Source organism: Diabrotica undecimpunctata, chromosome 1 (genome assembly GCF_040954645.1).
Source record: "Diabrotica undecimpunctata isolate CICGRU chromosome 1, icDiaUnde3, whole genome shotgun sequence".
Classification (NCBI taxonomy): Eukaryota; Metazoa; Arthropoda; class Insecta; order Coleoptera; family Chrysomelidae; genus Diabrotica; species Diabrotica undecimpunctata.
In genome coordinates this window covers 171,296,219-171,313,878 of record NC_092803.1, presented here as the reverse complement: position 1 = coordinate 171,313,878, position 17,660 = coordinate 171,296,219, and the positions used below count along the sequence as shown (strand labels likewise).

The following is a 17,660-nucleotide window of genomic DNA, read 5'->3' as shown; positions in this document are numbered from 1 at the left end:
TACGCATGTCTGATTGATTACGAGAAAGTGTTTGATCGAGTACAGCACGCCAAGATGATGCCAATACTAAACGAAGCAAGAATTAACAATCAAGATCTGAAAATAATTAGAAATCTTTATTGGAATCAGACAGCAAATCTCAGAGTCGAAGGTGAACACACTGACTATGTGAAAATCATGCATGGAGTGAGCCAAGGCTGTATTTTGTCTCCTCTAATCTTCAATCTGTATTCTAAAAGAATATTTATCGAAGATTTGCACGAAGCTGAAAAAGGTATTCTACTAAATGGTTACCGGCTAAACAACATCAGATATGCAGATGACACCATAGTATTTGCGGACAACTTACAAGTTCTTATAAACAAAATCACGTATTACGGTCAACAATATGGACCCAATATAAACGTTAAGAAGACAAAGCTTATGATAATTAGCAAGAAAAGGATAACAGAAAGATACGTCAACCAATCCTCTGTAGAAAGAGTGCCGCACTACAACTACCTCGGCACTATAATAAATGAAGAATGAACCAACAACCAGGAGATTAGAGCATGTATCGGAAAAGCTAGATCCACCTTCAATCGGATAGAGGCCTTCTTTAAGAGTCACAACCCCTCTCTTGATACAAAAGTAAGAATGCTGCGATGCTACGTCTTCTCTGTCCTTTTTTATGGTGTTGAATCGTGGACCTTGAACAAAGATATGTGCAAAAAACTGGAAGCATTTAAAATGTGGCTATGTCGGAGAATACTTAGAATCCCGTGGACTGACCGAGTCACAAATGAGGAGATCCTCAGAAGTATAAATAAGAACCGAGAGGTACTGACCACCATCAAATCTCTAAAGTTACCATTCTTCGGACATATTATGCGAAATGAATCCAGATATGCTTTCCTTCAAGCCATCCTGTAAGGAAACATATTTGGAAAACGAGGTCCAGGAAGAAGAAGAACTTCTCGGTTAAAGAACCTCAGAATCTGGTTCAATACAACATATGTGAAGCGTTTCCGCGCTGCTGCAGATAAGATAAAGATTGCTATGATGATCGCCAACATTCGTAACGGATAGGCACATCAAGAAGGAGATTATTTTATTCATCTAAAAAAAATTTTAATCTTTTTAAGCATTTTTTATAGATTTTGGCAATAAGGGGTAGTTTTCACCGTTAAAAAATAAAAAGCGCCCATCGGTACAATATAGATTTTGAAGCAGAAGGTACGTTGAACTCAATCCCAAATTTTTGCAAATCGGTCTTTTCCGAAGAATTTGCGAGGTTTTGTCCTGTTTTAAGCTTAGTTTTCTGATCTATTATACGCTCTTTTATTAATAAACATAAAACGAAACTTACATTCTCCATTTTTAACTTGTGCAATCATTCTTCTGTAGTAGTTACGTACAGTTCTATATATCACCATTAGAAACAAACAAAAATATAAAATAGTATACTAAAAACCATAACCACTATATGTTAAGGTTAAGCAAAATAAAGGTATGTTTATCTCAATTTAACTGTTATGAGTACTATACGAATATCAAAAATCCAGTACATGGACCGTGAACTTTTCACTAAAACCCATCAAGCACGACTAAACGCGATAAAAATAACCATAATAATTATTGTTTAAAAAAAAACGAATTCAAATTACTTAAAATTTGCAACGATCAAGGTCATCACTACCAGTTGAGTTTTCAATAGGAAATGTTTCCATATTGACATTGTAGGTGTACAATATTGTATCTGATTGCGATCAGGTGTAGGTTGTATAATATATGCTTTTTCATTCATTATTTTCATCTTTAGAAGCAAATGTAGATAATCTACATTATCCAAAAATATAAACAAGCCTTGCGGTTACGCTTTTATGCAACATTGTAGCCGAGTAAATATTAAAATTTCATATCAATGGGCAGGGGACGATTGCGCCAATGTTAATAATCCAGTCTCGATAAAGGCTCCTTTAAGTTATGAGCACGATTGCGCCGGCAGCAGATTTAATCCATACAGCACGATAAAATATAAGGTACTTACTTACAGCTTTAATCTAATTAGTTAGGTGTAGGTACATATCTCAAACAATATTAAAAAAGTTTTATACTTAGTACATATATATCCGTAGGTGTAAGTGTATATTCTTAGAAAAAATTCTTATATCTTATTTCCATTTTTAATTATATAATCTAACTTATTTAGTCTATTAATTCATTAGAAAAATATTAAAATATTTCGTCACCACGGAAGGCGGCGCAATCATACCCAGGGATTAGGGACCATCTGAGTTAATTCGGCGCAATCGTGCCAGCTCACATAAATGCACTTCAAAATCGGCGCCATTATCCCATACCTATATGAATAGCTTCTATACCGGAAGAAGAAGGGTAAAGGCCAAAGCAGAACATCCTGGTCCCAAAATTTCCGACCATAGGATTTCCACTAATCTATTTTAAGTTACCGCAAAACAAAATTATCATAGCCAGTATGACCGCTAAATTTTGATAATTGGACACGATAACGATATTAGCAGAAGATAACGATTAATAACTAGTTGTGTTATTAATCGTTTAAAAACCACCACCATCAAATCTCGAAAGTTACAGTTCTTCGGACATATTATGCGAAATGAATCCAGATATGCTCTCCTTCAAGCCATCCTGCCAAGGAAAAATATTTGGAAAACGAGGTCCAGGCATTTTTTTCTTCAACAATTGCTGGCGATGAATCTTGGTGTCATTATTTTAAACTATCCAGTAAGCTGTCGTCGATGCAATGGAATCGCAAATTCTCCGACACCAAAGAAGTTAAAAGTTGAACCTTCTACAGGCAATGCAATTTTAACTTTTTTTAACATAACGGGCCCCATTTCACAGAGTTTACAGAAACTAGAATGCTTATTAACGTAAACCTGAATAATTTTAATATGCTCTATCAAGCAATAAGACTAAAAATCCAGCGAAGCTCTCTAGTGGTATCATTATTCTGTACGAGAATGCTCAGCCTCATGTAGCCAAAGTAGTAAAAAAATCTACAACGAAAGAAATGGAGGATATAAGAGCATCCACCGTATAGTCCCAATTTATCACCTTGCGATTTTCACCTGTTTGGACCACCGAAAAAGTCGTTAAATGGTAATCGTTTTTAGTATGACGAAGAAGTATAAAATGCCGTAAAAGAATTATTCGAACAACAGCCACAATAAGTCTTAAAACAAGGTATACATTAGTTATTGAAACAATGGGATATGTGCCTTAATTGTAGTGGTAATTATTTGTAGATATATTTGTATAGCAAAGCAATGCATTCCTTGAGATAGAAACTAACAGCATATACACATATACACTGACGCATCCAAATCTTCAGACGGTGTTGGTGCAGCAATCCTTACACCCAATACATCCTTAAAATTTAAATTCAAGCCCATTACTTCGTCATATACTGCGGAGTTGTTTGCAATATTACAATCACTTATCCACATAAAAGAGTCGAAACAGTCCCCGTCTCTCATAATAACCGATTCACTAAGCTCACTTCACACTATCAAACGTTTATATACCAATAATCCAATTGCCTCACATATCAAATCAGAAATAGAGATTCTAAATAATAATAAAATCACTGTTGACTTTATGTTTGTTCCATCACATTCAGGTATACAAGGAAATGAAGAAGCAGATGAACTAGCACGCTTAGCATCCTTCAGCCAGGACTCCATTCTTATTAATGAGGTTTCTTCAGATGACTTTAAGTCAGAAATAAAATATAAAGTGTTAAGTGCGTGGCAAAATAAGTGGAGTGCATCACAAAATAAACTCAAGGAAATCAAACAATTAGTGAAACCGTGGCTCCAACCAACAGAGAATAGACAGGACCAAGTGAGAATAACACGTTTGCGACTAGGACACAGTAACTTTACACATAAACACCTCTTTACGCGAACTGTGCCGCCAATGTGTGAAAATTGTCAAGTAACACTCTCCGTGAAGCATATACTAACTCAGTGCAAAACATATGAAGCAGCAAGAAAGAAGCACACTATACCAAATAATATAAAGGAAGCCCTAGGAAAAAAAATAAACATTAAAAACACAATAAGTTATCTTAAAGACTCAGGACTGTATCAATTATTGTAATTTTTTCTAACTTTACCTGTATTATATATTTAGGTCGCTAATAACCCTGGTGGTTACAGCGTAAATAAATAAAAAAAAATCGAATTGATTTTTATGGGGGTGCAAATGCAGAAATATAATAGTTCAAAAAAAAATTTTGCATGAAATGTCCAAAATATCAGTGACTAGTTTAAAAATTGGAAATATTGTTGCTGTACATGATAATATTTAATAATAGTCGCATACAAAGATTTGAAGCTGGAGAGTTCAGGTTGTTAAGTTTGAACTATTTTTTATAGTTGGTGAGTGTAGTTACAGTTTGAAATCATAATATTTAATGACAAGGCTAGACAAGATGCTAGAACAGAAGCAGAGAATCTTTATAATGAATCTCCCATACGAACAAGGAATTTTGTAAATTTGAGATGTAAATTGAGATTGATTTAAGAGTTTAATGTTAAATTTTAAAAATTGAGTAAGATTAAATTTAAAAGTGACTATGAATGCAATAGTAGCAACATTATCTTGAGTCTTGTTTCCTGTAGATCATAATCTGGATCAACAAGAAGACCATTTAATTAAGACCATAAAAACAAAAAGAAAAAACGAAGACAATTTCCCTCAATTTCAAGGAAGTTTAGAGAATGCAAGACATAATTGTGAAGTATGCATTTTGCAGAACTAGATTCATAATTTCTAAAAAAATATTTTCTATTAAATTAATTGTTTTGTTTTTGAGGTAATTTCCAATGTTAACACAAACTTTTACCTTTATTAAGGTACATTTTACACCATATTATGGTGGTTATATTTCAATAATTATTTATATAATTGTACATATACCCGTATTAAACATAAATTTATTATTTCAGCGATAAAATTTGTTGAGAATATTTGTTTTCTTGTTTTAATTCGATTTTTAATATTTTGATCTTTAATTCTTGTTTCTTAATATTTTTTATGATGGAATGTTCTCTCTTTTCTTTATCTTTTTATTGATCTTTCTCTTCATTTAAAACTTCCAGTTTTCGCTAATATTTTTTCTTGGCTTCTATAATTGATTTATAGTCGGTTTATTTCTCAATATGTAAAAGTACCTCTTTTTATGAAAGAACAAGTTCCTTTTGATACACATTTGATAAACATTTATTTATAAGTAACAAAAAATACATACATATTCTGTACAAACATAAGAAAAAGTGAAGTGCTTACGTAAGCGCTTAATTTTCTTCAGTGGTCTTCGCTTTTTTGTCTCACTTTGCTCGTTTTCATCTGCAGATCGTTTAAAAAAAATCCACAAGGAAACAAAGTTCCTGTATTTGGCTGTATACCATATATTAAAAATTTTGAATAAAATCCTTTATAAAAAGGTATATAAAAAACCCAGTTGGGCTATGTTGCATTGACAAAACGTTTTCGGAATAAATATTCCATCATCAGTGTCAAGTTAATACATGGATGTAGCCACTAAATATGTGGGTAAAAACCCTTTAAAAATTATTAAATAAGATTTGATCTACATTATGTCTAATTTACATTTAAGATGTTAAAGTTACCGTTGGATAGGTAACAGGGCGACATATGACTCTACATTAGTTGCGAGTCCTGAGACGGTATGTCTACGAGGACTTTGTCAAAGTTAGTTGCTTTGACAAAGTCCTCGTAGACATACCGTCTCAGGACTCGCAACTAATGTAGAGTCATATGTCGCCCTGTCACCTATCCAACGGTAACTTTAACATCTTAAATGTAAATTAGACATAATGTAGATCAAATCTTATTTAATAATTTTTAAAGGGTTTTTACCCACATATTTAGTGGCTACATCCATGTATTACCTTGACACTGATGATGGAATATTTATTCCGAAAACGTTTTGTCAATGCAACATAGCCCAACTGGGTTTTTTATATACCTTTTTATAAAGGATTTTATTCAAAATGTTTAAAAAAACTGTCCAAGGAGGTTTGATTCTTTCTCCCTTTTAGAATATTGAGGAAATATGTTTAGGCAAGTTTCGTTGAACAACACCGATGCACGACCAGTTGTAACCTTTTCGGGGTGATTTTTATCCACGAACTCTGCAACTTTCTCCAACATTCCAAGGATCTCCTTTATATCTCTTGTAGAGACAACATCTTCCAATTCTGGTTCCTCTTTAAAACTAATTTTTCGTTGAACCACTGTATGCTGCTGCGAATGTAGTTCGCCTAACTCCTCGGTTGTCAGCTCTTGAGACTGTTTCTCGACAAGTTCGTTCACATCTCTTTCATCCACCTCCAAACCCATGGATTTTGCAAGAGAAACAATTCGTCTACCACTGACACTTCGGGTTCCAGTCCTTCGCAGGCCCTTTCATCTACAGCATCAGGCCACAGCTTCTTCCATGCAGAGATTAAGGTCTTTGTTGCAACACCTAGCCAGGCCTGCTCAATAATTCTTAGGCAAATTACTATGTTAAAGTGGTCCTTCCAGAACTCTATAAGGGTAAGGTTTGTGTTCTTCATCACCTCAAAGCAGCGCCGAAAAATGTGCTTGGTATACAACTTCTTAAAATTAGAAATCACTTGCTGATCCATGGGCTGTAAGATAGGAGTGGTGTTGGCTGGTTGGTAGAGAATCTTTATAAACTTGAACTCTTAGAGTAAATCATCTTCGAGATTTGGTGGGTGAGAAGGGACATTATCAAGAACGAAAAGGATTTGCATGGGTAGGTTGTTTTGCTGTAGATAATTTTTAACAGAAGGGGCAAACACCAGGTTTATCCACTCCACAAAGAATTTCCTGGTGGCCCTTGCCTTTGGATTTGTTAGTAGAGTTAATCTATCTTTCATAGGTTTATGACATGGCATCGTCTTCTCCTCTGCCGTTATGTAATTCCTAGTCGCCATCTTTTTCCAGAGTTGAAGACTTGCTGGGTGATGTATCCTTTGGCTTCTATCAGTTCGGAAAACTTGCTGCCCGACCATGCCTGACGACGGAGTAAATGCCGGTCCTTTTGCTAAAGTTGTCAAACCAGCCCCGACTGGCTTTAAACGAGTCTTCCGATTCATCATTTGTGGAAGTGTTTGGAATCTGCTTCAGCAAATCTTCGTAAATCGCTTGTGTCTTCTCACATATGTTGCTTTGTGTTAAGGTTCCTCCTTGAAGCTGCTTCTCTGTCACCCACACTATTAGTAGTTTCTCCATCTTTTCATGGAGAGAAGTCCGGAGCTTAGAAATTATTGTAACGCCTTTAGATGGCATTAGACCATTTACCACCTCCTTCCGTTTAAGTACAGTACATATCATTGATGTGGTACGCACGTACATTCTTGCCAAGTCAGCTCGCCTTGCTCATGTTTTTCAATGATTTCACGTTTTAGTTCAATACACTTCATCGTCTTCTTCGAACCCATGGTTGTAAAAATAAATGTAATATTGTAATGTACAAAACGTGAACCCAACTTATCAACAATACTTCGAAAATGAGGGAAACAAGCAAAGCAGACAGACTGAGGTCTATAGTAAAAATTTACACAGTGTAAATTACACCGACATCGAAAGTGCAATATGGTTAGTATTAGAATCCAAATTTTTGTCGGATTTAACTTCCAATGACCATTTAATTTAATAGTCCCGTACAGACCCGTGGCAAGGCCGTAAAGATCTATTAAAAGTAATGTATTGACAAGAGCTATGACCTTGTAAATAACAGGTAAACTTGTATGGCATGACTCATAGCTCTTGTCAAAATCCATTACCTCTACCAGTAAAACTACCATTTATTTACAAAGCAAATTAGAAGCAGTCAAATAAGAGGTATGCGTATGCATTTGAATAAAAACCGATTCCTCGTATCTTAAATCTTGCTCTCATCTCAAAGCAAAATATCGCTCGCTCCGCGGCTCGTATCTCAAAACACTCGTATATTAGGTCGCTCGTATATCGAGGTACCACTGTATTTAAATTTTAAAAATACAGAAAAAATTGTATGGAGCTTCGCGTTAGTCACCAGTACCGCCTACTGTACCACTTTTTTTAAATCTCGTTGAGAGCTATGACATTACTCCTTACCTTTGTTTCAGTGTCAGTTCTGTGGAGTATATTGCAGTCTATTTCTTAACTCGTTAATATATTTACTTTCTGTTTACCTCACCGAAATTGTTTATGTATAAAAATTGATGTATGGTTCATAAATTTGTATACGATTATAGTTGGAATGTCAAGTTTGTTCCTTACCAGAGATGTAGTCATTGAGCTGACCTCTATAAGTCAATTAATAATAATTTGTACCTCAAAAAAGCTTATTATTAAAATGTTTGTAACTAATAGAATGCCAAATAAAAGATAATTTAAACAATATTTCAGATAGTTCAAACTGTTCAATATGATATTTTATTTTTGGCTAAACATTTTTAAAGACCAAATATTAGGTTATACATTAAAAAGATCCTATTTGTGAACAAAATTAAATATCAAAATTTTCAATGCGAAACATGTTAATGTAAAAAGGGTGAAAGAGCAAAGCAAAGTGAAAGCAAAGAAAAAAATAAAAAATATTATGTACAAAGTCGAATATTAATTACCGATTATATTGGATATCCATCTAACTTTGTAATTGCCTGGTATATCACGAATTCATAAAAGAAATAAATGTTTAAAAACTCCACTTTATTATATAAAATAGTAAAAATTCCACTTACATAAACGTTTAGTATAATCAACAAAAGGATACACATAACATACGTATTTTTGAATAACCATTACTATCACTTCACACAAAAAAGCACCGATCGTATGCTTATCGCGTCTGCTAATAATTATGGGACCTAACAACACGACAACTAATCAAACAACTTTTAATTGGCAAATACATGAATATGAACCCATAAACAAGAGTGAGAATCTACTAGTTCTAAATTATTTTAAACAGTTCAGGCCGTAGACTTTTCTATTTTTAAAGTCCCTTTTCGATTAGGAGAGAAAATATAACTTAAAGTAGGCAATATCGGAAAGAAAATAAACGGTTCGTGCGATAACTGCGTTGGCTTAATGGCTTAAAAAATTTACAAATTTGTGTACACTCAATTAATTGATTAAAACTCCGGTTCTAATTTAGCTCGTGTTTATTATCGTTACCGCACAATTTTTTAGTACGAATTTTGACTCATCGCTTTGCTACAGGGAAAAATCAAATAGTTTGGTTTTTTTGTTCTTTTGTGAATAAATGATTGAATATTGTATACACTAAACACTGAACTGAGTATTATCAATACTCTAAATTGATATTGATTTCTAAACTGTTGTTTTTTTAAGTACCTACAATAAAAAAATAAAAACTACTAAACAATTTACGCTTATGCGAGGTCGGCTTTGGTTATAACCTCTCTATAATATGTTTTTTTTTCATATGCATATAATACGCATAGACCAATTGCTGCAATACAGATGCGTTGCCCCAGTGGGATAGAGAAAACTGACGCAAATCAGTCCCTGCATCTCGTTCAAATTTGCCAGGTTTATCGACCACGTGACATAAGTGACCAACGAGAAGACCACGTAATCGATAAATCCGGCTCATTAGAAAGAGATGCAGGGACTACTTTGCGTCAGTTTTCTCTGTCGCATGGGGGAACTGGCTGGTATTGCAACGATCAGTCTATCTTGTATTATCTGTCTATGGTTGTTTTCTAGTTACACAATTTTAATCCTTTTCATAACCTTACCTACTCTTTCCCCTATCACTTTTTGTTCCATGTTTGCCTACTTCTGCTACTTATACATGTAACTCAGTAAGTTTTTGTATTGGGTAATTATCATCTGGACTTTGAACTTTCCCTGAACTACATAAACCCGTGCTTTCACATTTTTACTACCCCAATATTTATTTAAATATTTTTTTTGACATTATACCATGTATAGGAACACTCATAAATTATGTATATAAACACTCAAAGTAATTAATTAAAATTAGAAAAGGCGGAATGCTCGGGTTCGTTCGGAAAAATATTTCCTTAACATTTTTTGCATAATCCCATTCATGAGATACCCCAAAATAAGGTTAAAGAGGACGCCCAGGCAAAAAGTTGTTCAAATTTTTTTAAATATTTTTTTAAACAATTTTGTAACACTGAATTTTTTTGGCCCGGACAAATTTTTATTTAAATTTTTGGATTATTCCAAACAAAATAAGTCTGTTGTAGTCTTTCTATAACCTTGATCGTTTTCAAGTTAAAAATAATTTAAAACTGAGAAAAACGCAAAATTACGATTTTCAAGGAAATAAGAAAACAAATAAAAAAAATTATTTTTGAATTCACATAAAAAACATTATTTGAAGGGGTTGAAAATTATGGACAGAAATTACGGAGCTAGAGATAGGGTAAGCAAAACAAACCGAAACGTTTTCGAACGGCCACTCATGGTTTGTTTGGAGGGCTGGGTCGTAGATAAGTGGATGACAAGGGGGCTGGAATGAGGTAACTACAAAAATGTAACAAAAAGGGGTATTTCCTGGACAAACACAATACAAGAAGATTCTTAAGCTATTTAAAACAAAGACGCCGCTTAGAAGAATCTTCCTGCTGGATGAAAGAAAGGCTATTTATTCCTAAAAAATATAGAAAAGGGTTAGAAACTTTTTAAAACAAATAATACTCTTTCTAGAGAAAGAAAATTACATATTTATTGTTGTCTCACCACAAACAGTTAGAAATATAAATTGTAATACAAAATAACAAAAAACAAACTTACTATGTTACTATCGGTTTACAAACTCTAGAAGTTGAGATACTACAAACTTACAATTGTTAATGGACGATATTTCGTAGCAGAAATAAATTATTACAAATGAAAAATATCTTTTTAAACGAAACTATGCATAGAGATAAACCTTAAAAAAAACAAAACAAAACAAGATCTCAATTATGATTAGGTATGTGTCAATTGTCAAGAAAATAAAGCTAGCTGTCAGATGTCAATATTAAATTTTAAGACTTTGAAAATAATTAATATGACAGCTAGGCCACACCCTAACATTTATAATTTTACTTATTACAATTTCTCAACTTGTCATGACAGCAATTATCGATGGAAAATGTCTATTTTTACTTGAAATGTTCAACAAAAAAGTTACCTGAATTTAACTATATTTTATTTTTTTTCTTTGAAATTTCTGGGATTGGAACTGCACTCGAATTCACTGCAATGCAAAAAACTGCATCTCACACCTTGAAATAGCCTAGAATGACTTGGGACAAACAAAATGAGGATGGAAGCTGGGCACTGGGACGCAAACTTTGAAACTTGGCTTCTTAAAAATTCAAACACAATAGAACCATGTGGGTATCTTTCAAATTTGTTGAAAATGCCGTTTTACAAATCTCTCAGATGAGAGACTGACACATTACATACGGGTATAATTCACTTTTTTTTAACAAATTTGCCGGTTCCTTCAAACTGTCCACGCCGCGTCTACTCTCTATTAAATTTTTTCCAAACTTCCTTAACTTCACTTACTGCACAATTAACTGCCACAGTTCTACACATTTTCCCATGAAAAAAGGCGAAAAACGAAAATCTATTACGAATTTGAAGCTAAATTCGGACTGACACCAAAAGCAACTATCTATGACAGCGGCCCCACTGAGAGTGATGTAATTATCTTTAAAATTCGTTCGCCCAACTCGGTATAAACAAAACATAAATGGGAATATTTATGTTTACTTGACGCACAAAATATCCTTAAGTGGCTCTCGATCAAAGAATACCGAAGAAATACGCATCCGTGATATATAACCAAGCTTTAAAATGTGTTTATTATCAACTCCAGCGATGCAAAAGGATTGAAAATGCTTTTTCGCTATTTTACATATACAAGGTGATTTAAAATACTGCAGTAAAAGAGAGAGAAACAGCAGCTAAGGCACAAATCCCGAGGGATAGGTGTTGCTTGACAGGCAAAATCATTCGGTAACACCAGTGGTATATACAAAATATGTATATATATATATATATATATATATATATATATATATATATATATATATGTATATATATATATATATATATATATATATATATATAATCGGGGATCCTACAGCTTCTGCCGCTTCCCGCATTTCGATCGCCATCTTTTTCTATCTCTCCAGGTGTCTTCATCAATGGCTCTGTCTTTCATGGTTTCCATAACACCTTGTATCCAAGACTTGGCTGGTCTTCCTCGTTTCCTTCTATTACTTGGATTGTATTCCATAGCTCTTTTTGGCCATCTGTTGTCGTCCATCCTCTGTACGTGTCCATACCATATTAACTGTCTAGTTTCTATTCTTTCAGAAGTTGTATATACTCTATCTGTTTTTCTTCTAATTTCAGAATTAGGTATACGTTCTACCCTTGATATACGGCAAGCTCTTCTTAGGTAGTCCATTTCAACCGTGTCAACTTTTTTCTTTCCTTTTACTGTCATTTGCCAACATTCTGCTCCATATGTAAGAATGGGCTCTACAATTACTTGGTAGATAGTCATTTTAGTTTTCATAGTAGCTTTGTTGGACCAAAGTATCGAATTCAGAATTTGAACACTCTTCCTGCCTTGTTGCACTCTATAGTCTATATCTCGTTCCGTTGTTCCTTTACTGCAGATAATACTTCCCAAATATTTGTATTCGTAGCACCTTTTCATTTGTCTAATTTCCAAATCCGGGTCTTCGTCTTCACTGCCTATTCGCATATATTCTGTTTTAGACATATTCATACTCATCCCCCATTTTTCGTATTCATCTTTGAGCTTTCTAAGCATATAATCTGCATCTTCTTCACAGCTTGCAATTAGTACTTGATCATCTGCAAAGAACAGCGTTGTCAGATAATGGTTCTTAAGCTTCAACCCCATTCCCGTACATTTTGTCTCCACTGGTGCAGTGCTTCTTGGATATATATTTTGAATAGGGTGGGGGAAAGACAACATCCTTGTCTCAAGCCTTTCGTTACTGTAAATACCCTTGAGAAAGTATTTCCTGTTTTTACAGTGCTTTGAGGACATTTATAGATGTTCAGTATTGCTTTTAGATATGTTTTACTAAGGTCCGTTTTCGTCAAGACACTAAATAAGAGTTTTAAAGGAACTGTATCATAAGCCTTCTCCAGATCTATAAATACCAGATGCGTAGGGAGGTTTCGAGCTGTTCGTATATATATATATATATATATATATATATATATATATATATATATATATATATATATATATATATATATATATGCTTTGTAGGTGAAGAAAAGTAAAAAGTAAAAATGTCTCAATTTTAGTTTTTATATTTTTTTTATAGGTTTTTCTATCCTGGCTTGTGTACCTCCCTCGTCTTGCCGGAAGGCTAGTGTTTTCTAACGGCAAGTGCGTAGTGTCGACCTGTTTTATTTTTTCAGAGATAACCACGTGCGTCTAACATGAATATGCAAAAATTAAGTGCCGAGATTAAGCGGTAATTGGTTTTCTCAACCAATAGTGTAAAGCGCATGCTGCCCATACAATTTTGTCGACTGTTTCTACATTGGTTGCAATTGGTTTTTGGAATACATGAAATCGGCTTACCAATATACCAAAGGCCTTTTCCACTATTCGTCTCGTTTTGGATAGTCAGTAGTTGTAAACTTTCTGTTCCAATGTTTAATTGCCACCAGGGTAAGGTTTCATAATAAAGGTTTTTAATGGAAATGCGGCATACGCAATAATCACTCCACCCTATTGTAAAAGATTATTCTCTAGTTTATTATATATGGAGCAATTTTTCAATACTCTTCCATCTGATGATATTCTACAAGCCTCAACATCAACATAACGAAAGCAATGTTGAAACCACCACCACCTTGAAACCCGATAAAAGTGACTCAGTCAAAAAGAAAATCTAAAGTCATCTCAAACTTTACTCTAGCTGATAAAGCCTCTCTTATAATATTATGCTGTCGTTGAATTTTTGGCATCACAAGACTCAACAGAATATCAAACACATCTAGCATCATTCGTAAAATACTGATATGCTCTTGTAAGTCTTCATTGCAAAGTTCTTCTAAAACCAGTGCGGATGATCCACGTTCATTATTTTTTAAAATCCATGGCCTTGTCCAAACGCGTTTTTTCAAGAAAGCTTCTGCTAATTTATCCAATACAATTTGACAGTTTCCGAAGTAACTGTTTCAGTCGAACATTGTTTTTTTAGAAGTATTTACCATTTTCAGTATATTTGTTGCTCTATTGATCTCGAAATACAGTAAAACCTCGATATAACGGACTACTTGGTGGGAGGAGGTGTCCGTTAAAGCCGAAAGTCCGTTATATAAAAATGTGGTTAAAATAAATCAAAATACTTTTTTTTTAAATATATATGTACACTGTAATTAGATATATATAAATTAGATATATATACAAAATACAAACAAAATTCTATTTAAGTAATTGTCTTCGGACATTCGTTGTGAAGTGACGTTTCTGTGGATATCGACGCGCTTGCTGTCGGTAATCGTTTTGAACAGGTTTCGTTTGAACTTTCCATTTTTGCTGTTTTTCTATGATCAACTTCCTAAATACAGTTTAACTATTTGATGAATAATCAATAAATGTTGTTAGATCGTCGAGATGCGATCTTACCTTTGATAACTTCATGTTTAACAGTCTTGCTTTGTCGTCTTGTTTGCTATCTTTACTTCCGTCCTCATTTTTAAGGTTCATAACTTCATCTGCTATTTCACTTTCAGTTATAATGTTATACCCAGGGTCACCTTCATCTACTTCTAGCGATTGTAAAACATCTTCCTCACCTACATGTTTTTGGGCATTATTATGTATTGTCCTACAGAAATTAGTAACTTTCAACCATTCTAAATCTATGTCTGCATCTCGGCCATCAAACAAATTCTTCCATTTAATGTTTGCTCTTTCACCTCCTCCCATGCTGCAGCAAAATTAAAAATTGTTCATTTTAAATTGTAAGACCTTAAGTTTTGCAAGGTACGTTGCGCTCTTGTATCTTCTGCATTATCTCCATCGTACAATATAACCATTACATAGTCTAAAAACTTTCTGCGATATATTCGTTTGGATGCCAAAATTATTCCCTGATCCATGGGTTAAATAAGCAATGTTGTATTTTTTGGCAAAAACATACACCTTAAGTTTCCATCTTCTGAACGTAGAATATTTTCAGAGGGGTGAGCAGGAGCTTTGTCTAAAAGCAATAAACATTTCACTTCTTCTGACGGCAATCCCAATTTCTTCTGTTGAAATTTTCTCACTGAAGGTACAATTTCTTTGAAAAACCAATTTTTAAAAATATCTGAGGTGAACCATGCCTTCTTAGAGCTATAATATGAAAGGGGCATATGATGCATTATGTCTTTTAAAACTCTAGGATTACGAGATTTGCCAACCACTACAGGTGTCAATCTATGCGATCCATCAGCGTTGCCAAGATCCTGTCCTTGCTGATTTTTCTTCCAGAATCCGATTTTTCGTATTTGGAGGCTTGTGCGCTTTCAGGCAAAGTACGCCATAACAAACCAGTTTCGTCAACATTGTAAATCTGAGATTCTAATACCATTTCGTTACTTACTTGCTATATGTGCTACTAATTTTTGCCTAAAAGGTTCTGTTTCTTCTTTTGGTGCAGTTGAAGCTTCGCCGTAAATTATTTTATTCATGATTCCGTGCCTTTTACGAAAGCGCCAGAGCCATCAATCACTTGCTCTGAATGGTATGTTTATATGATTTGCTAATTTAATTGCAGCAAATTTCAATTCGACTGCTCGGACCAGGATCCCACTAGAACGTTGTTGGGCATACCATTTTAAGATTGCTTCTTCCAGTGAAGTTTCACGAGCCAATTTCATTCATTTTACAAGATTGCTATGCTCTTCTACATCACGCATGAATGCAAATTTATTTATTTTGTATTTGTTTTTTTATGTCCGAAAGTTTGCTTTTTTATGCCATATTGATTACATATATGAGACGCATGTGTAATATTAACAGTATGTTTTTATATTTTTTTTACATTTAACCGGATTTTTTGTCCGTTATATCCGAAGTCCGTTAAATATAGGTCCGTTATATCGAGGTTTTACTGTAGTACTAACTACTAACTGAAAATTTTATAGCCGCATGTAAACAGTTCTAGCATGCGCCAAGCCAGGACAGTAACTCAGGCTAGAATACCGGTATATCTAGCTTGCTATCCTAGCTTGAATAATTAGCCTCGTGTAATCATTAAGTGCTGCTTTTATTTCGTCATCGGAGATTTCAGGAATATCTTTTCATCCAACGTGTAAGATATACTTTGCATTTTGATGTTCTTATACACTCACCATTACTTATTTTATTTAATAGATAAGTTAAATGGGATATAAATTACCGTCTCCATCTACCCCTGATTAGTTTAAAAGGAGACAGTTTCTGTAAAGACATTTAAGTCATCTTTACAGAAACTGTAAAGACCACTTGCTTTACATAAAAATGTATTGAAAGTAATAATGTCTTGAAGGGCTATCTCTACTTGTTCTCGTTAAAAATATACAAAAAATCTAATTATAATAATTATTCCCAAAAGATCTTATTTGAAATGGAAATAAATGTTTTCCGCCTTACTGACATCGTAAATAGGAAAAAATATTATGGTTACAAAATAAAAATATCAAGAAAAAGTTGGTTTGGTTAAAAAATATCAAGAAAGTTAATAAAAATCTCAAATAATTAAATTAGAGGAGAACTTAAAAGGGAAAAACAGAAATTAGCGAAAGAATACTTTAATTTGAGAATTAGTTGGCTTGTGATGAAGCCCCAAGCAAACAAAAATCGGCTGTAAATAAATAAATTATTAAATTATAATTAATAAATATTAAAAGTGGGTCGAAATTAAATATCTCCATTGTTTTTATTGCAACTTTCATAACTTATTAATTTTTTGCTTATTATTCTGACTGTTAAAATCTTCCGAATCATCTTAGTCTGATTTATATTTTATCGTATAATAATATAAGGCGATAACCTCTCAGTTCAGAAGTACATTTTACTCTCAAGTTAATCGAGCACGGCCTACGTTTTGACAGTTAAAAATTAATATATTTACCAGTTATAACTAATTTTAAACGAGATTCAGGAAGATGTGATAAAATTAAATGGATTACAAAGAAGAAAGTTAGTCAACAGCAGCAATTTATTAAAAATTTTAACTTATGTTGTCTTTATGACACAACTCTAGATTTTGGCGAGATAGACCGATACAAAAATAGGTACTACAGACTAGACGTCGAGTTACCTCTAGATTAGTCCAAAAATACTGTAATATAACAAAATGTAGGTTGGCATCCTGCGTGTTGGTCTAATAATTTATTTTGGGTAAACAGTGGTGACGTAAATGTTGACGGAAATAATTTGTACCGGTTGAATTTAGGTAACGTTAAATATAAGCTATCGCAATGCTTGATATTATTCTTAACTATTATAGGAACGTCACATAGGTGGCGAGATATAATTTTTATCATTGGTTTCGGCGGATCGGGTTCTATGGTAAGATCTCTGATTG

At 33.6% G+C, this 17,660-nt stretch overlaps 1 protein-coding gene across 7 annotated transcripts in view; it reads right to left on the bottom strand.

Annotated features, from left to right (window-relative positions):
- Positions 1-17,660, bottom strand: part of fdl (beta acetylhexosaminidase fused lobes) — a 300,470-nt gene that overhangs the window by 252,959 nt on the left and 29,851 nt on the right. The window contains exon 1 of one of the 7 annotated variants that reach the window (XM_072520540.1): positions 8,790-9,056. The exons of 3 other annotated variants lie outside the window; for them this stretch is intronic. In XM_072520540.1, coding sequence (XP_072376641.1) covers positions 8,790-8,850 — 61 coding nt within the window. In that variant the 5' untranslated portion in view covers positions 8,851-9,056. Of the gene's footprint in view, positions 1-1,348; positions 1,553-8,789; positions 9,057-17,660 lie in introns of those variants that run through there. 3 more of the 7 variants (XM_072520541.1, XM_072520539.1, XM_072520544.1) reach the window with 3 other exon arrangements.